Source organism: Chanodichthys erythropterus, chromosome 20 (genome assembly GCF_024489055.1).
Source record: "Chanodichthys erythropterus isolate Z2021 chromosome 20, ASM2448905v1, whole genome shotgun sequence".
Lineage (NCBI taxonomy): Eukaryota > Metazoa > Chordata > Actinopteri > Cypriniformes > Xenocyprididae > Chanodichthys > Chanodichthys erythropterus.
Window position 1 is genome coordinate 13,990,226 of NC_090240.1, and position 21,243 is coordinate 14,011,468.

Below are 21,243 nucleotides of genomic sequence, written 5' to 3' on the forward strand. Positions count from 1 at the left end.
CTAACTGATCTGTATCTGATTTACAACGAGCAGAAAACTGTAAGAAATGTTACGAACCACAGATAAAATAACTGCTGAAAGTGAGTTATGTCAGAGCTCTCTTTCATTAGGAAATAATATCCCACCTTTAATAGTCAAGCATATTTACAGTACAAACCTTGTCAGTGAACTATGAGGGCAAAAAATAAATAAATAAATAAATAAATAAATAAAAATAATCGTTCATTCAATCATCAACTGTAGGGCTGCACGATTATGACAAAAATCATAATTGTCGATTATTCCCTTGAAACTGTAATTGCGATATTTACATTGAATAGCTTTATATCATTGTTTGAATGAATAATCATGTTTTGCTTGGTCTGTTCAAAGTCACGCTGGATTTTCTCCCCAGCGTAAGGTTGAGAGGTCCATCTATCACTCTTTTCCATGTTTGTAGAGTTCGTTTGTGGAGTAAATATATAGGCTGGTGTTGTCACAATACTGGAATTTCTAACTTCGATATGATAAAAAACAATGTATATACTGTCATATAGATATTTTTCATATTATTTTTTATTTATTATTAGTCAAAAATTTCTTCCGAAGAGATCACTTTATATGATAAAGCTTTTAAGCTTTTCTCATAAATAAACGTTGATCAGTTACCATTACAATTATCTTACAAATATTTGCTAACTCAATGTATTTGTTTTTACAGTGGGTTAATTTTGTTGCAATATATTACACACAGCACAAGGAAGCTTGATTTCAAATGGTAAATTGAATTTAAAAAAGACAAGTAAACAGAAATAAAATAAGAACAAATTAACAAATGACTAACTATAGCACAAATACAATAGAATAAAGATAGAAATTAAATAGACTGCTTTCTATGATAGGAGAAATATACCTATTTCAGGTAGGTCTAACTGTAGTAGTCAGGTAAGACACTGAATAAAAAACAAAGTAGGCTAATCAAATGTAGGCCTAAAATAACATTGGATAATCTTCATTATAAAAATTAAATACCGATTAATCAATTAAAGTTACAGAAGTTAATCACTCAAGAGCAGTAAGCGATTTTCTCTTTGTCTGTTGATTAACAATAACAACATAGAGAGCGGCACGTTTATTCAGCTACTGTCCCTTTAAGACCTGACGAACGCACGGACACATCCTTCCTGAACTGTTTTACATTCATACTCACCAAGATGGGCATTGTGATATTGTTTCTGATATTTCTGAGTGTATTTGACCATTAATAAACCGCCAAAAGGAGGTTATTTTGGCACTTGAATGTCAAAGGCGGCTTTATTATGTGTCTGCGCTGTGAATGTGAGGAGGCGCGCGTCTCAACTCGCTGACAGAGAGGAGAGTAAGCACGCGAAGCTGGTATCGATACATATCGAAATATCAATATTTTTGACAACACTAGGCTGTGTACACGGCTTTTTAAAAATGGCGGGTTCTGGTGTTTCCCATCAGCGAACACCTACTTCACTGGTAGCTTCTTTTATGCTGGGTTAGACCTTTTACATTCTGAAGTAGTCGTGATTCGCCTCTCACAACGTAACATGCTCAAAACATGCAGAACAATGTAAGTGGATATTTTTCCTTTGATGCCTTTGAGCGATTACGAAATCGTGGCATCCGTAATCGTAATCGTGGCATCCGTAATCGTAATCGCAATTAGAAATTCGATTAATTGTGCAGCCCATATCAACTGTAATCGAGGTAAAATGTTCAATTAATCGAGATTTTGATTTTATGTCATATTGTCCAGCCCTACATCAATACTTCTCCTCTATTTTCCCAGAACATTCACCCCCGGTTCCACAGACAAGGCTTAAGTTAGTCCTAGACTAAAATGCGTGTTTGAACGGTTTCAACTGAAAGAAGCTTGCTCTGAGATATCTCAAAATATGTCAGTGCAACTGTTTTGTCTCAAGATGCACATCAGTAATATTTTTTTTCTAAGACACATTTATAAAATTACTTAAATGCCCTAATTGAACTAAGGCCTAATCCTGGCTTAGGTTAAGCCCTGTCTGTGAAACCGGGCCAAAGTCTGTGAACTAACTCTCAGCAGCATATCAGCATCTAGATATTAGTCTTAAACATGGACTAAAAGCCATAAAAAGTAAAATGAATGTTAAAAAAAACTTATGTGATTAAATATACTAGGGTTAATTTTGGTTTGACCCACAGGACAAACGCACGTTTCGGTAACATGCTTGTCCCAATGATTAAGACACACAGGTGTAAGTAAATAAACACTTCCAATATTGTAAGGATTGATAAAATCTTAATAATTCAAAAATATTAATAATTTATTTATTTATTTATTTTTTTGCAGACCTTAGTGGGGGCGAAATTAACTGACAGCTCTCATTCAAATACACTACATTACTATGTACACTATATACAACACACTATATTAAAGGCACATTATTTTCATGATTTGTTATCATAACATTTTTTGTTTTGTCAAATCAACTTAGATCATTAATTTAGCCCAGATAACATAATATTTTTAATTTTAATGAACTAAACATTTTAAAGTTGCCCTAGAACCAGTTTTTACAAGATGTAATATAAGTCTAAGGTGTCCCCTGAACGTGTCTGTGAAGTTTCAGCTCAAAATACCTCATAGATTTTTTTAAATAATTTTTTTAACTGCCTATTTTGGGGCATCATTAACTATGCACCGATTCAGCGCACGGCCCCTTTAAATCTCATGCTCCACATTTAACAGTACATTAGCAACATGCTAATGAAACATTTAGAAAGAAAATTTACAAATATCACTAAAAAAAAATATCATGTTATCATGGATCATGTCAGTTATTATCGCTCCATCTGCCATTTTTCGCTATTGTTCTTGCTTGCTTACCTAGTCTGATGATTCAGCTGTGCACAGATCCAGACGTTAATACTGGCTGCCCTTGTCTAATGCTTGAACATGGGCTGGCATATGCAAATTTGGGGGCGTACATATATTCATGATCCTGACTGAGACTCACTGTATGTCATTTCCATGTACTGAACTCTTGTTATTCAACTATGCTGAGGTAAATTAAATTTTTGATTCTAGGGCACCTTTAAGGCAACCAAGTAACTTACTTTTTAAGTCAAACCAACAGTTCCTTTTTACAGTTTATGAATGTGATTGTATGTGTATGTGAATATTGTTTTATGTTTACTTAAATTAATAGTTATAATATTTTTAAGCCTATTAATTGTTAAAAATTGATGCTTTCAAATATAGTGTATGGATAATGTTGAATAGATAATTACTCATTTAATCTACAGAAATTGAGAAAATTAAAAATTCAATAGAGACATCAGTATCAGTATTGGTATCAGTGATACTGGCCTTCATTCAAAGCACTTAGTAAAAAGATGCCATTAAACAAACTTAAAATATACTGTCTTTATGTTGTTTCTACATTCATTTGGAGATTCAATGTTAAAATATGCTTTACTATATAAAAAATATATTACAAATTATAATGTTATGTGCAATTACTTACAGAAAAAGATTAATTATAGAAAATGTGTGATTAATTAGTTACTTTAAAAAAAAAAACTGATTGACAACACTAATACACACGCGTACACACACACACACACACACACATATAGGGAAGTAGGGAAGCATAGCATAGAGTACTGCTCTACTAAGACAAAAATAATTGTTAACAAGAGTGACAAGCAGAACAGGAAGCAAGCTAAGCCTCTTAATACTGCAGTGAAGTACTTTAGTACATACTAAATATACCTAGTCCCTTTCAACCAATATGACCACTCCAGCTCATCGCTATGATTATCATAGTCTGGACTCTGCAAAAGACTCAGAGCTTTTTGTGCCTAGTTTTGTCACTTAGAAGAAGAGGAAGGTTTTGTGAGGAGGAGACTTTTTTCATGTTTATGAGAACGTTGTTTACACTCGTCAGATTGGACCCTGGAGGCTTTGAAGCTTGTCTCCTGATAGCCATTAGCACTGGCCATTTCATTTTCCTCACGGTCAAGGCCACCTCTACGGCCCTAGTATCCAGGCAACAGCCTGAAGACACAACAAGGGTCATTGATGAGCAAGAAAAGCAGACCTCAGACGCCCCACAGCTGCCTTACAAGTCATTAGTGACTCTATACTAGACAGGAGAGAATATGTGTGGTTAGAAATACTCTGTGTGTGAGTTTCTGTTTGATGGTTCCTGTTTTGAAACTTTGTTGGAGTTTGAAGGACAGGTTGAAAGCTGTGCATAGAGGGAGGGATCACCAATTCACTGGAGAAGAGCGTTTTATTACTCACCAAATAAAGATGAGATGATTTCTTCTCCAGACAACCAGTGGAGATGCACAAACCATATACGTACACTGAGGAGAAATGAAAACATTGAAAGTTAGCATCTGCATACGCATCCAGAATTAATATGATTGGCTATTGATCATGTCACTCTGTTTCAAAAGAATATTTTTGGCTGATGAGTCAAATATTGTGTTGATTTTGGTTTCAACATGTCACTGACCGTACAGTCTAACTGCCAAGAATAGAATCCATTAAAAAGATTCAGTTACAACTGGACCTTACAATGCTAAACAAAAACCAGTAGTGTGTGTGTGTGTGTGTGTGTGTGCGTGTGCGTGTGTGTGTGTGTGTGTGTGTGTGTGTGCGTGCGTGTGTGTGTGAAATTGGGAATATTTTATTTAGAATACCATTTATTTCTCTCTCTCTCTCTCTCTCTCTCTCTCTTTCTCTCTCTCTCTCACACACACACACACACACACACACACACACACACACACACACACACACACACACACACACACACACACACACACACACACACACACACACATACCTACTTAACTACAATGTGAGGACGTATGACTGGATACCCTACCTTTAGGGACTACCCTTTCTGAAGGGTCTAGAGACTAAAGAAAGACATCACTGCGCTTCTGGAGAAGCCCTTATTACAGATATCACTTGATTTTATCAATAAAACACTTCCTTAAAGACCTGACACTTTACCTTCACATTGGGGACAGTATTTTATATGTCCAATTTGGGGACATACACAAACTCTGATCTAGTCATCCTTTGAGGACTGTGGAGATACACAGACTCTGGTTAAGGTACACTTTCAGGACTTTGTTGTAACTTGTAATTTTGTAAGTTATTTATCCTAAGAAGACACAGAAGTGTAATATTACAATTCAAAGTTTCAATACTGGGTACTGGAATCAAGCTAGAGCAGAGAAACTAGTGTGAGAGACTAAACTGGGCTTTTTAACTTCTTCAAGAGCACTGAAAATGGGTAGCATACATTTTCATTTGATTTGCAGCTTGAGATCGAGTGCCTTTGGATTGCTCAGTTGGGAAATGACAATTAACATTCAGAAATATTATTGATTCGACTGTATTGACTATCAGAGAACAAAAGATGAACTGAATTAAGCTGAATAATGACATTATTGTCTTCTGCAGAACTGTTTTACAACTCAAATATAAGTCATGTCAATTGTTACAATTTGCAACAGTTATTTTAAGGTGTTTTGAAGTTAACTGTATAGTATAACACACTTTAGAAATAAAGTTGTCTTGACTTCAAGGCAGAGAACACTTCCCTGACCACTGCCTGCATCCCTCTAGTTTATTTAGTATTGACTGCAAATAATCATTACCCCAAAAACATCCTTAGATGTTTTCCTCACCAGAGTCATCTCTGGCTACTCACTGGGGCCTTAAGACATTAGGCATGTTTTCTGCAAAATGTAATAATAGTCAAAAAACTATATGAATAAAAATAGTGATACACACACTCCGATAAAATGACTCTTTGGGGACTCTAGTGATACACACAGTCCGATAAAATGACTCTTTGGGGACTCTAGTGATACACACACTCCGATAAAATGACTCTTTGAGGACTCTAGTCATACACACACTCCGATAAAATGACTCTTTGAGGACTCTAGTCATACACACACTCCGATAAAATGACTCTTTGAGGACTCTAGTCATACACACACTCCGATAAAATGACTCTTTGGGGACTCTAGTGATACACACACTACGATAAAATGACTCTTTGGGGACTCTAGTGATACACACACTCCGATAAAATGACTCTTTGAGGACTCTAGTCATACACACACTACGATAAAATGACTCTTTGAGGACTCTAGTCATACACACACTCCGATAAAATGACTCTTTGGGGACTCTAGTGATACACACACTACGATAAAATGACTCTTTGGGGACTCTAGTGATACACACACTCCGATAAAATGACTCTTTGAGGACTCTAGTCATACACACACTCCGATAAAATGACTCTTTGAGGACTCTAGTCATACACACACTACGATAAAATGACTCTTTGGGGACTCTAGTGATACACACACTCCGATAAAATGACTCTTTGGGGACTCTAGTGATACACACACTCCGATAAAATGACTCTTTGGGGACTCTAGTCATACACACACTCCGATAAAATGACTCTTTGGGGACTCTAGTGATACACACACTCCGATAAAATGACTCTTTGGGGACTCTAGTCATACACACACTCCGATAAAATGACTCTTTGGGGACTCTAGTGATACACACACTCCGATAAAATGACTCTTTGGGGACTCTAGTGATACACACACTCCGATAAAATGACTCTTTGGGGACTCTAGTGATACACACACTCCGATAAAATGACTCTTTGGGGACTCTAGTGATACACACAATCCCATAAAATGACTCTTTGGGGACTCTAGTGATACACACAATCCCATAAAATGACTCTTTGGGGACTCTAGTGATACACACACTCCGATAAAATGACTCTTTGGGGACTCTAGTGATACACACACTCCGATAAAATGACTCTTTGGGGACTCTAGTGAGACAAACTGATTAAATGAGTCTTTAATATTAACAATATCAACACATTGTGGAAAATAACAGAAATTCAAAAAGATTAGAAAAAAAACAATTTACAAAGGACAACGATGCAAATGCAAAACTGGCACTAACTTGGAGGCTTCCGTACTTCCTCCATTCATCAGTCTTTAAATTCTCTCTAACTTCCTCCTTTACCTTCACCCTCCTCCTTCCCTTTACATTCACTCGCTCTTTTCATCCCCTTTACATTCGCTCCTCCCTCTTTTCATCCCCTTTACATTCGCTCCTCCCTCTTTTCCACAACCTTTACATTCACTCCCTCTTTTCATCCCCTTTACATTCGCTCCTCCCTCTTTTCACAACCTTTACATTCACTCCTCCCTCTTTTCCACAACCTTTACATTCGCTCCTCCCTCTTTTCATCCCCTTTACATTCGCTCCTCCCTCTTTTCACAACCTTTACATTCGCTCCTCCCTCTTTTCATCCCCTTTACATTCGCTCCTCCCTCTTTTCCACAACCCTTACATTCACTCCTCCCTCTTTTCATCCCCTTTACATTCGCTCCTCCCTCTTTTCACAACCTTTACATTCACTCCTCCCTCTTTTCCACAACCTTTACATTCACTCCTCCCTCTTTTCATCCCCTTTACATTCGCTCCTCCCTCTTTTCACAACCTTTACATTCGCTCCTCCCTCTTTTCACCTTTTCATTCGCTCCTCCCTCTTTTCACCTTTACATTCACTCCTCCCTCTTTTCACCTTTTCATTCGCTCCTCCCTCTTTTCACCTTTACATTCGCTCCTCCCTCTTTTCACAACCTTTACATTCGCTCCTCCCTCTTTTCACCTTTTCATTCGCTCCTCCCTCTTTTCACCTTTACATTCACTCCTCCCTCTTTTCACCTTTTCATTCGCTCCTCCCTCTTTTCACCTTTACATTCGCTCCTCCCCCTTATCCCCTTTACATTCGCTCCTCCCTCTTATCCCCTTTACCTCAACAATGAAAACGGAACATTGAAAATAGGGCTGGGCGATATATCGTATGCGATTGTCACGTGCATTTCGTCAGTAAAGCCGGTTCCCTGATTACCACTAAATCGCCATCACCTGCTTTCAAATGGAGCGCCATTTAATACACAGAGCCGTAGATCACTGACAAGCTACGCAATATCGCGTTCATTATCGAAGGCGATTCATCTGCAATAATGAACGCGATATTGCGTAGCTTGTCAGTGAACTACGGCTCTGCCTATTAAATGCCGCTCCATTTGAAAGCAGGTGATGGCGATTTAGTGGTAATCAGGGAACCGGCTTTACTGACGAAATGCACGTGACAATCGCATACGATATATCGCCCAGCCCTAATTGAAAATGAACTATTCTTTCTTCATTAGCGTTCTTATACTCTGTCTTTCTTGATGTAAAATATATTTATAAGAGCTAATATGGGATTATTTTACTTGGGATAAATGGTACAGATTAAAGAAAAGTATTTTTGATTAGTTTATGCAACATCGCAGTACAGTCTTCTGCTAACAACTTTAATGTACAGCATTTTCAATGAGCTGGTCACTAGTTGAGCCACTCTCTTCACACAAATAATACTTTTAACACTTTCCACATCATATTATATTTTTACAGTATTATTATATTTTTTTTATATATATATATATTTTTTTTTTTTTTTTTTTTTTTTTTTTTTACAGTAAAGAAGTTATAAAAGGCACTGAAGTGTTTTTGTGTTTGTGCCTCCTCACAAACCACCCTTTCTTTTAAGAGTCGTGATCCTGTTCCGCACATAATTTTTCACACCAGTCCATGTTCGCTGCTTCAAAGCTTCTGGCTCTGCGTGAATGCATCTTTCATAGTCTTGCTTACCAGGAAATTTGCATGTCTTGATGAACTCCATCATGTGTCTCTCTACTGCTTTTACCTCATTGTCCTCCCATTTCTTTTTTGGAGCATTTGAAGAACCTATGGAATAATTAAAAATGTAATTCTCATAACAACTAAATCAGTGAGTATGACCAAATCATACATATGTCCTAATGTGTAGATTTTTCTGAATTTTGAAAAGCCTTTGGATGGCTATTGCTGCTTGGAGCTAATTTATGGTTATTTGATGATTATTGTGTGTGTAGTTTAGAGATTTTTCTTACCTTGATCCTCTTGTGAAACAGATTGATCAGATTGAACAGGTGGATCAGTCTCTGCTGGTGCTGTTGTCTGAGATACGTCACTGTAATCCTTCTCATCACTTGACATGGAATCACCTTGAGCCTCAAGTTGCTCTAAACAATTGATAAAAAAAATCAACAGTTTATTGATTATACTTAGCATCTGTAACATATGATAATGTACAGTTTTTGCAAATATATACAGCACAGACACACACAGACCATTCAAGTATACTCATACCATTTGGGTCAATTTCAATGTTGTCAAGTTTCTTTCCTTTGAAGTCAGACAGTGTTCCTTTCTCCATGGCCATTAGGACTTTACTCATTTTTGCCAACTGCAGTGTCCCCTCTGGTAACCGGTAATACGGTGACGGTGATGAGGTCATCACAGAGGTGGACACAGCACAGGGTGGTGATGAAGAGGATGCATCAGTTGTGGACGTGACTAAGGATGACTGTAACAGTTTGAAAATATAATTTGAATAAAAACAAGGTCTACAAGCAAAAGAACTAAGGAAACTATTAATTAATATTAAAATAATTAGCTGTTAATGGACTGAGGTGTTGATCACAGAGTATTGTGATGATGTTGACATATTACTCACCAAACAATCTTTTTGTGATAGCTGTTTAGCAATCGTATTGCATTCATTTTCAATTTCTGCCCTGTTAAAACGTTCATAGCAATCTTCATGATGTTTTCTTAATTTTGCCAGTCTTGATTGAAACCGCTTCTGTGGATATATAAAGAAGTATTTAGCATAAAGGGTTAGTTCACCCAAAAATGAAAATATTGTCAATAATTACTCACCCTCATGTCGTTCCACACCCGTAAGACCTTTGTTCATCTTCAGAACACAAATTAAGATATTTTAGATTAAATCCGATGGCTCAGTGAGGCCTCTATTCAAAGCAATAACATTTCCTCTTTCAAGATCCATTAATGTACTAAAAAACATTTATATCAGTTCATGTGAGTTCAGTAGTTCTACTTTAATATTATAAAGCAACGAGAATACTTTTTGTGCGCCAAACAAACAAAATAACGACTTCGACAATATAGTGATGGGCCGATTTCAAAACACTGCTTCGGAGCTTCACAAATCAAATCAGTGACTCGGCTCTCCTATCAAACGGCTAAACTGTTGAAATCATGACTTTGGCGCTCCGAGTCACTGATTCAATAGGTTGTTTGCAATCACGTGGTTCTGGTGAAGCGCAAAATTCCGGTGGAGGGCAAGCAGTGAAAATTAGAATGGAAAAGATGGAGAAAAGTCCTTTCTGTGCTGGTTTAGAAAGGTTTAAACAGAAAATCACAACATATGTTGGCGATCCTTGTGTTATGAAGAGGAGAGACTTTTCCACTGAATTGAAAGACTTGATTGCCATCGAGGAGGCAGATATAGAGAATGTGAAGCTGCCGTCACGCCGCGTTCAGTTCTAGTCTGGTTTGTTTATATCGCGCTGCCTTTCTGCTAGTGAAGTCAAGTGCAGTATTTTAATTTTTGATTGTGAAAAATGTCGCCATTGTTGGTCATTTATGCTGAATCGAGAATTGTAATAGGAACTCACAGTATCGTTCGGGGAAAAAAAAAATGGACGGTAATACAATTTTCGCCTTGGTTGAGAAGGTGAGGAAAGACGACTTTTAGCAAATGTAATAATGTCACTAAATAAACCCACTGCCTTTCACTTAAAAAAAAAACAAAAAAAACAAACATACTTTTGAGTTTTGTATTTGGTTTTTGTGCAATAATTAATTAACATCATGTTTGCGAGTATGATCACTCGCTTGTGAATGATTGTAACTTGCACACAGCCACTTCAAAACTGTTCACAAGCTTCTATGGGTTTGATTTTGGTCATTTGTTGAAATAAATACAAAAATACAGCGTGTCGGTGTCCGTCCCCTGATCGTGACCCTCCGATTCTCCTTATGGGGAAAGTGAATATTTACAAAAATAACATTAAAACTAGTTACATTTACACGCTTCCAACAAAGAAATGCATCATCTTCTGTCAGCTTGTTAAATATTTATTTTATTTGGACATTTTCTACCATACGACGGCTGAAAGCAGCAGCGCGTGACACTATTCTCGTGGTAACCAGATCAACATTGTAAACAATTCTACAAAACTGAAGGGAAAACACCCAATTATAATTAAATAGGATAAAATATCTTCTCCTCCCTGCAAACGATAGCATGTAGAATGTTAATATTTAACCGAGTCAAAAACAAAAGGTAAGTATCCATATTAATTTCAGTATCAGCAGATGCAAAACGCTATAAAAAGGCGACAACTTTTAACGTTAAAAAATGAAAAGTTATAAAAAACGGTATAAGTTATGTAAACGATATAAACACCTTCTGGGTTCTCGATTTTAACGATTTGAGCAACTATAAACAATGCAAAACCTTTTGAGTTTTTGATAGGATTCCTATATAGAAACATCACTCCCTGCCCTCCAGACTCATTCGCGCTGCTGCTGTGACGTCATGTGCAAACAACCCATTCATAAAGCTCCAAAGCAGTGTTTTGAAATCGGCCCATCACTATATTGTTGAAAAGTCGTTATTTTGTTTTTTTGGTGCACAAAAATATTCTCGTCACTTTATAATATTAGGGTTGAATCACTGTACTCACATGAACTGATTTAAATTTGTTTTTAGTACCTTTATGGTTCTTGAGAGAGGAAATGTCATTGCTTTGAATAGAGGCCTCACTGAGCCATCAGATTTAATTAAAAATATCTTAATTTGTGTTCTGAAGATGAATGAAGGTCTTACAGGTGTGGAACGGCATGAGGGTGAGTAATTAATGACATTATTTGAACTAACCTTTTAAACAAACATAAAATGTACATTAACAATATTGAAAATAAAATTGTGACAATAACTAGGTAACTAGCAGAGGTGGGTAGTAAGGCGCTACATTTACATTCCATAACTTTTGGTGCTTGAGCGGTTAATAAACAGAACTGCATGTGTCTAAAGAACACTGTAGCTGGAGCTACTTCTCTCTGTTTATGTCTATGACGAGTCACACAGATACTGTGCTTCTCCGCAGTGGTTCCTTCCAGACCGGGAAGGAACCAATTTAACTTTTTACAATTCTGACAGAATATTATTTTGTACCATTTGGAGCGTTTACACAAAGTGTGCTGGATGAAGTGGACACGCACCTACAATCAACTAAAAACAAACCTTCTAATGCATCCTACGGTTTGCCAGCGATAAAGATCTTTTCTAGTTGAACACCTGTGCATCAGCTGTTAGTAGTTGCCTGTGTTGAATAGGGTGTTCAGTATTTTGGGGGCGGAGCAATGAAGGGAGGGGTGTGGTTGTTTGGGTGTCGATTTCAAATATCAACAGTTTTTCCCAGAAATCATCTAATAGTTGCTGCATTATGAGATAGTTACCGTTTTTCTTGATGTTCTTGCTTTGCCTGACTGCTTATGTGGACCACTGCTGTTCACCTCGTCCAATCCAGGTGAAGAAACAGGAGCAGCACAATGGGGCTGGATGCCAGAAAAGGAACCAGTGAATATAAAAATCAGAAATGTTTGTATAGAACAGAAAAACTAGTAATTACTCTAGCTGTCCTACAGTAACTTTATCTATCACTCCTTTCCTTCTGTTAACACCCAGACACACTACTCACAAAAGAGTCAATAATATAGAATAATGATACAGATGTTTTAAAGTGGACTTACCGATCTCTGCGGACCCAAACTGATGGATGGCTTTTTATCAGAGGATTCAGTTGATGCTTGATTCAAAGGCTTGAGAAATATGAGACCACAATCACATGGTAACTAATCAGATAGTAAAAGATTATCCTGAATTACTGATCAATCTTTCTATCATTTTCTTGATAGTACCTTGACTCGCCATGGCCAATCTGAGTATCCGTGATTGAAAGTGATTTCTTCCCCTGGTAGAATGTCTCGCACAGCAAAGAGACACAGGTGAGGTTTCCTGCTCACTTCAAGGGTTCTCATTTTGCAAGTAGGATTTCTGTGTTCGTCATTTACAAGTCTTCCCAAGGAACCGTCTTCTTTAGATGCATCTATGCTATAAAGACATAAAATTATTACTCAATACTTGTAATCTTATATATGCTAGACATGTTAGTTATTTTTAAGTGGAAACCCACCGCTCTGCATAAGTTGTATGTCTCGTTTTTAATCTACCCGATTCAGACCATCAGCTGATCATCAGGACACAGCTCTATGAACTCAACCGAGTGTGTCAGGTTAAGGAGACAAACAGAATCTGCAGAGAGGAGGGCCTGAGAACCACGGATCTATCGGACAGTGTATGGCAACATCCTCTCAGCAGACAAATGCATCTAACATTCACCATTTTGTTCTCTTTTGGGAATACGGTTAAAAACGAATATTGATGACTCAAAGAAACTGCACTCAGCACCCTTCAAGTCAGTTCATGGTTGATTTTAAGTATTAAGGGTGTGTTCACACTTGGTATGTTTGTTTAGATTAAAACGAACCCTGGTGCCATTGCTCTTTTATGGCACTTTCTCACTGTGCGGTACGACTCAACTCGCTCGGTTTGTTCTTCCACTGCAGTTAGTACCGCTTCAAAGTGATTGGGATTATAGTCTGATCATTACAGTTGTGCTGCCACCTCGTCTACTGACCACGATAGAGGCATTTCTTTTTTCAAGTTGCATGTGATGGTCATTTAAAACAAGTCAATTAAAAAACACGAGACAGCAAACCCGCTAGAATTAAATCTTGCAGGTTTGCGATACAATGTAGTGCCTCTACTACATCAACCCAACAGGTCTGTACTCACCACCAATTTCTGCCACACCACTGAAACTCAAACAGGAACGCGTTCTCGGCCTCAGTGTAGTGTTCAGCTCGGTCAAGACTCTCTTCTGAACTCAGAAGTTCACCTCTGTATTCAAGAGCAAAATCACCTCTGAAAAAAGCTCTAGTGGTGAAAACTCCACGCCCTGAAGAGGAGAAATGCATTAGATTCAGCAGTTTATTAAAAGTCAACTATCATTTTGATCATTACTTAAAGTTCTCTGCCATATGATGTACATTATATGTAAAAGGGAAATTACTGAATGAAAATAGTCAATAGCCAGGCAAATTTCTAAGTATGCTGTGCTTTTTATACATTACATTATACTTTAAAGTCTTAAAATTATATAGTTAAAATTTTTATACTCTTTCATACATAAGCAATATTATCTTGGCTTTATATAGTTTAGAATAGAGTGCTGCAGTGATGACGTATTTTTGCAGGTGATCCGGTAGTTCACACACCCCTGGTTCCCTCAACTAAAACCCTATATGTTGTTTTAACTGGCTTTTGTATTGCTGCAGAAACTAAGCTTAAGTTTGCCTATTAATACACCACAGTTGCAAAACTTCATCGTCCTCATGATTAAGCTTCAAGAAATCATCTAGAACGTGTCTGTGTTGCAATATTTTTAAAAGAAAATTCTGTGTTTAACATGCATCGCTTCTGGATAGTTTGTCTTTGTGGTGTATGGATGTTTATGGATGGTTTTTGGCTTTAGATAAACAGTTTTTTTGTTGTTGTTGATAAATGTGCCTCCAGGAACTATAAAACTTTAAAAATCCATCTCCCTGTGTAATAAGTATAATGTTTTACATTCTTATAATGTATGTTTGAATGGTTGTGTACAGTGTACATCCCTAAATCTACCTCTAAACACAACGAGGCTGTGAAAGTGACTAGTGAGTAGATGACTTTATCTGTTCAGGTGACGATTTTTAATGTCCCAGACAAACCTCTGTCTCCCATTTAGACACTTGTTAGCAACTGCCTTTAAAGTAAAAGCTTTTTTTTTTTTTTTTTAAATCACAAGAGGGTATTACTGATGTATATTGTGTCTTAGAAAAAAAAAAGTGAAAAAGCAGCCCTTACTTCAGGAATTTAACCAAAACCCAATAATAAAAAAAAAAAATTAAAAAAAACATTGATCATGTACATGATCATGCACAACGATATACTGATAGCTGCAAAAAAAATAATCACCTTATTGAAGGTCTAACGGGTATGGAACGGCATGAGGGTGAGTAATAAATGACATTATTTGAACTAACCCTATTATAAAAATGATCCATTGTCCTGGTTTACACACAAACCAATAACCACCTAAATGTTCAGTTTACCCAAAAATGAATTTCTGTCATTAATTACTCACCCTCATGTCGTTTCACACCCGTAAGACCTTCATTCATCTTCAGAACACAAATTAAGATATTTTTGATCAAATTCAATGGCTCAGTGAGGCCTGCATTGAGAGCAAAATCATTTCCTTTTTCAGTGTTCAGAAAGCTACTAAAGACATATTTAAAACAGATCATGTGACTACAGCAGTTCAATACTTTTTGTGTGCCCAAAATCACCCATCACTAGATATTATTGAATAAAGTGGTTATTTTGTTTTTCTGTGCACAAAAAAATATTCTCATCACTTCATAACATTAAGGTTGAACCACTGTAGTCACATGACTGTTTTAAATATGTCTTTAGTAGCTTTAGAGGTCTCACCGAGCCATCAGATTTTATCAAAAATATCTTAATTTGTGTTCTGAAGATGAATGAAGGTCTTACAGGTGTGGAACAACATGAGGGTGAGTAATTAATGACAGAAACTTCAATTTTGAGTGAACTAACCCTTTAAACTACAAGACTTTATTTGTAAAGCAGGTTATTCTGCATTAATGACATCAAGACCTAACCATTCGTGTATCTGGTTAGTCATAAATACTTGCCTTTATATTTGCTGATGAACTGCTCTTGAAGCCCAGGCTTATCAGCTCTACGGGTCATGTGATCCTCTGCATCCTGCAGAGGTGTTTTACGCCTTTTGCTTTTCAGCATTATTTCTGGAAAAAAAGAAATAAAAAGAAATATAAGGTGAATGGATTAAATAAGCATTTTAAAAATCTTTTTGATCTTACTGGAATTGTTCACCCAAAAATGTACATAATTATTGTACTAATCCTGTACTAAAATTGTACAAACCTGTGTTGTGTTTTTCTGTGGAACACTAAAGTTTATTTTTAAATGTAATACAGAGCTCTATGCAATGACAGCACATGTGACCAGTCTGAAACAGGCATTTAGATTAAAAAAAACAGCAATATCATTGATGCCAAAAACCATTGTGACCAGATGATTGATGTCAATCCATATTCATATTAATTTAAAAGCTACAGATTTTCAGTCAGTAACCTGATAGATTCATATGGACTATTTTGTCTGCTTTGGAGCTTGACACACAGAATAAAAAATACTATAAAGTGTCTATGTACTGTCATTGTGCAAAAAAGCTCTGTGAAGATAAATAAAAAAACATGGATACTTTTGTGTTCCACTAAAAAAAAAAAGTGTAAATAATGTATTACATAAAATTAAAAATGACATCAAATAATAAAAAATGAAAATTAATTATTTCAAATTACAATACATACTGTTGACATTTTACAAAAAATGAGAAAAACAGGCTACCACTGATTAAATTGTAGAATCTAAAGAGATATTATATGAAATATAACAAAATTATATTTGCTGATCAATGCCTACAAATAAGCAATAAACTGTTTTTTTCCTTATTGCAAAAAAAAAAATCAAATGAGAATCAAACTCAAATACAATCGAGAAATAAAACATTAATAGAAAATAATTTAACCACTAAAGTAAACATACATCTTACTAACTTTCATATTTCACAGTGTATTTTAGTTATCATGCATTTTCGGGACAACACTTGATCTCACCTCTCCAGCGTCCATTGATGGGGGTTGTCGTCTTTTTCGCGTCAAGCAATGCCATGTGATTGCATTTCCCGGGAAAACACATCCACAGCTGACGTGCGTGCATGACGTAGTTACGTATTTGGATTTCACGTTGAAATTGTGACTACATTTATTTGACCTAATAAATATTTTGGCAAACACCTAGATCTTTGTTTGATTTATTCACAGTACTGGTTCTTCAAACTTAAATAAAAAAATAAAAAATAAAATAAAAACGGAGGCGTACGTCTTTCTAATGGACAGAGCACATGATCACTTTTAAACGATCTCTTTGGAACACATATCTTAATTTTACTAATTCTGTTTAATCAAATGTTTGAGTTAAAATCAGGGAGATGTGTGGATTATTTCGAGGCTCTAAAATAAACTTTAACGTGCACTTTATTAACAGCATTTTCTTTCAAATTTTTTTTTTTTAATTTATGGTATTTTATATTAAATATAAAGGAAGGAAAAGCTGCTAGATCTTGTAAAAGTGCTTTAAAAACGCATAGCCACGACAGATTATTCCATCATTTGAGCAGCACTCGTGATCTCTCCTCAGAGTTGATCTCACTCTGCACTCAAGCTGCTGCGCTGCTGCTGTGGGGGATGGGCGGGAGGCGCGCGCGATCAGAAGCCGGTGGGGGAAGGGCGGCGAGTCACTCAGTGTCAGACTGTCTGCAGCTCTCAGCTAGGGCTAGGGTTAGGGTTAGGGTTAGTGTTAGGGGAGCAGGGGTTTCACATCCAGTGCCTTTTAAAATCAAAGTATGAACAAAATAAATCTGTAAACAAACATGTAAACGTCCCAGCTTGAGTCATGATTCTTTTAAACACTTTTTATACTAAACACTGTAACTGCTCTCTCTCTCTCTCTAAATATAAAACAATGTTTGCTGTAACTGCTCTCCTATTATATATTCTCATTCATATGCATCCTTAAGATGTAAACCAGTATGTGCATTTCTTAAAACAGTTCATACAAATAACAGCACACAATGGATTACATGCAATAGCCTGTAACCAGCTCATAATCCTTATATCAGTGTCATCAAAATGACAAGTCCTTGTATCATTGTTCACAAAGACACTCTGACAGTATTTTCAGAAGTAATATGGATACGATTTTGATGTCAGTGATTGAAAATACACAAGACTGCACTTTATCTGTATGGCGTACATTTCAACAGTATGAACACGTCTCTCTAGACTGGATGAGACAGGATTCAGATATACTTTCTGGTGGTCTGTCAAAAAATTACAGTAGCTACAATGTCATGTGATATAATGACAGCCAGTGGCACAGATCCTCACCAAACCATCCATTCCAGCGTGATGAATATGATCCTCAACTGGATGGAACTGGAATAAATACTTTGACTGTTGCGATCATCCCAATCGGACTTATGATAGCTGCCTGAATTATGCTCTGTTCACTGTTGGACAGAGGAGAACTGATAACAAAGAAATGTTTCAAGGGTACCCCAAACAAGTGACGAACCTGGCTGGAACATGCTTGTTCAATGAACACTTGTCAGTGGTGTTGTCTATTACCTGAAAGTTTTCATCATCATTGTATATGTGTTGTCTGCAGCAAGTTTCTGTATTTGGGTGAATATTTGCAGCAAGTGTGTTGTCAAACTGATCAAGATGTTTTGTTCATTTTTTCTGTTTGCATGTGTTTTCTTCAGTTGTGCGCGGTGATCTCTCTCAGCCACCGTAATATTTACTGTATAATGTAAAATGCAAGTAGACTGCAGTAACATAGCATTACATCAGTCTACAGTTTATGTAGTGAACAGTACATAGTGAACATTATCTGATTTCACACCTGTTCTGTCTACAAACACATCTCCCATCATTCGGCTATTTTGACCCGTCTCGGCCTTAAGGTCATGACTGAGAGCATGATCTACAACAGTGGCTCTTATTTCCATCAGAAACATCTCAGTCTTGGCCTCTTCTTCCTCTTCCTCTGTTCTCCTCCGTACCCTTCCACCACACATCCTTACTCCTTCTTCTGTCTGTTGACTCTGTTTGTGTCCTTGTTGTTCATTCATGTTCAGAGTGTGTAACATTGTGTTGTGCTCTGTCTGTGCCTCCCAAATGAGATGGCATCTGAGATATTTTAGAGAATTGTTGAACATTGCTTGAATTACATTCCCCTTCATTATTGAAATTCAAAATTCATCCCTGAAATTTAATAATTCAGGACAAAAAAAGTCTAAAAGAAATGTATAGAAAATATGCTTGACAGTTTATGACTAGTTCAACCATTTTGCATTTAATGGCTTATGAAAATAAAAACTATTCGACACCTAGTATATTTTGATGAACATGACATAAGCAAGTGATAATGTAGGAAACATCTGACACTTGTACATCAAATGCATGAATGTACCAAAGCATTTGCAATTTGTTCAGGAGAATGAGAAACTGCATTTATGATGTGAACAAGAGACTATAATGTGGATGTTGAACAAGTAAGAATTTTAGTTGTGATTGGAGAAATGCACCAAAGTGAGAGAAACTGTTATATATAATATAATATAAAATATAAAATTATGATATTATATATAATATTAATTATTATAAATATCAAATATAAATATAAATTATTATATTATATATAAAATATAAAGAGAATGTTTGCTGTAACTGCTCCTATCTATATAATATTATATTTTTTTCACATATCTTTATTTATTATGTGAACAAGAGACTATAATGTGGATGTTGAACAAGTAAGAATTTTAGTTAACTGTTAACTGCTCCTATCTATATAATATTATAATATATTTTTTTCACATATCTTCATTTATGATGTGAACAAGAGACTATAATGTGGATGTTGAACAAGTAAGAATTTTAGTTGTGATTGGAGACATGCACCAAAGTGAGAGAAACTGTTATATATAATATAATATAAAATATAAAATTATTATATTATATATAAAATATAAAGAGAATGTTTGCTGTAACTGCTCCTATCTATATAATATTATAATATATTTTTTTCACATATCTTTATTATTTATTTTTTATGTTACTATTTGTGTACTGTACTTGTCTCTTGTCTCTGATACTAATGGAGGAACAGCAGAACGCAAAGTAGGAGAAAACACTTAAAGCAAATAAAATCACTCATAAAAGCAAGCGATTTTGAAGGTTTTCAAATCTTTTTGTTGCTTGTGTATTTTATTAAATAAACTCATATGTATAAATCATCATACTTGACGGATTAAAACAGTTGTCCCTCCGCTTTTGGGAGGAAATATGTATGTTTCATATTCACATGACGTAATGTCTGTCGTCCCCGCCTCAAACTCGTTCGTACATTAATAAACTGTAGTTACAGTACGCGGATATAGTCTCCGTTAGGCGGGGGCGGGGCGGCGCGATCTTTACACACACATTGATGCGAGCGCAAAACTCCGAGGATTAAAAGTTAAAAATACATGCCAATATAAAGCATGAGAGCTCCTGCAAATGAGTCTATTTTTATTTAAACACAAATTATTGTGAATATTTCTCAAATTAAATGTGGATTATATGTCAATTCATTCATATTCATGATAGTTTTTGCCTCCGCCATCTTTATTGGTGACGTGTTGGTCTCTGATTGGTCAGATCACCAGTCCCGCGCTCGTAGTATCTTCCTGCGCTCTGATTGGTCAGAATCCCAAAAGTGTGTATCTTTCCGGAAGTGCAGTTCTCCTAGAGGGCGCTGTGTTATACACACTTTAGTGGGGGGGCATACACACTTTAAGTACACAAATCACATAAAAGTGAATTTTTGGGACAAATGAGATTTTAAGCCAGGAAACCATTTTAGAGCATGCTGAATGCCACTATATGGTCAAACAAATGAGGACATACAAAATGTCCCAAGTTTTTTTGGTGGTCCCCAGTTTACTGGTGTGTATCCTGGTGAATGTACCCAAAAGTGACATAAGTAGGTACACACACACACACACACACACACACACACACACACACACACAAGATAAAATCTCTTGTGAATTTTTCTTTAATTACAAGCAGTTGTGACATCTGCTTTAAACATTACAATAACGCTCATGGTAACTTTTGTTAACCTTACAATAAGTAAAATCACTTCACCAGCCTAATTACTCTCTGACAGCGATGCCAGAGAAATATAAAGAGCTACAGCAAAAACAGACGTTCGAACACAGAATTCTAAAGATGGCTGTGTGCTTGTTTCTCTGGGGCATAAGGTCTGTATTACAGTGCAGTGCATTCTCTTTATAGAGGGAATCTGATTGGACAAAAATCTTTGTAGTGCAGGATGACTCATCAATATTTCTCCTCCATTTTCCCAAAACAGAAAGTGAATGTCT

The 21,243-nt window shown here is 36.3% G+C and overlaps 2 protein-coding genes across 8 annotated transcripts in view; both read right to left on the reverse strand.

The window, feature by feature from the left end:
• The window catches only part of sulf2b (sulfatase 2b), a 245,852-nt gene that overhangs the window by 134,858 nt on the left and 89,751 nt on the right, over positions 1-21,243 (reverse strand). For 6 of the 7 annotated variants that reach the window (XM_067371773.1, XM_067371772.1, XM_067371775.1 and 3 more), the window contains one exon: positions 4,298-4,362. The exons of the other annotated variant lie outside the window; for it this stretch is intronic. The gene's annotated coding sequence lies outside the window, so the exon portion shown is untranslated. The remainder of the gene's footprint in view (positions 1-4,297; positions 4,363-21,243) is intronic. 7 annotated transcript variants of the gene reach the window in all.
• Positions 4,022-16,446, reverse strand: LOC137008768 (uncharacterized). Its single transcript, XM_067370483.1, has 11 exons — positions 15,857-16,446; positions 13,893-14,055; positions 12,956-13,148; positions 12,788-12,856; positions 12,494-12,592; positions 9,678-9,806; positions 9,311-9,527; positions 9,052-9,183; positions 8,771-8,866; positions 4,298-4,362; positions 4,022-4,048 (listed from the first exon to the last, which is right to left on the reverse strand). The coding sequence occupies exons 1-11, from the start codon at positions 15,963-15,965 to the stop codon at positions 4,022-4,024; spliced, it is 1,299 nt and encodes a 432-aa protein (XP_067226584.1). The 5' UTR covers positions 15,966-16,446.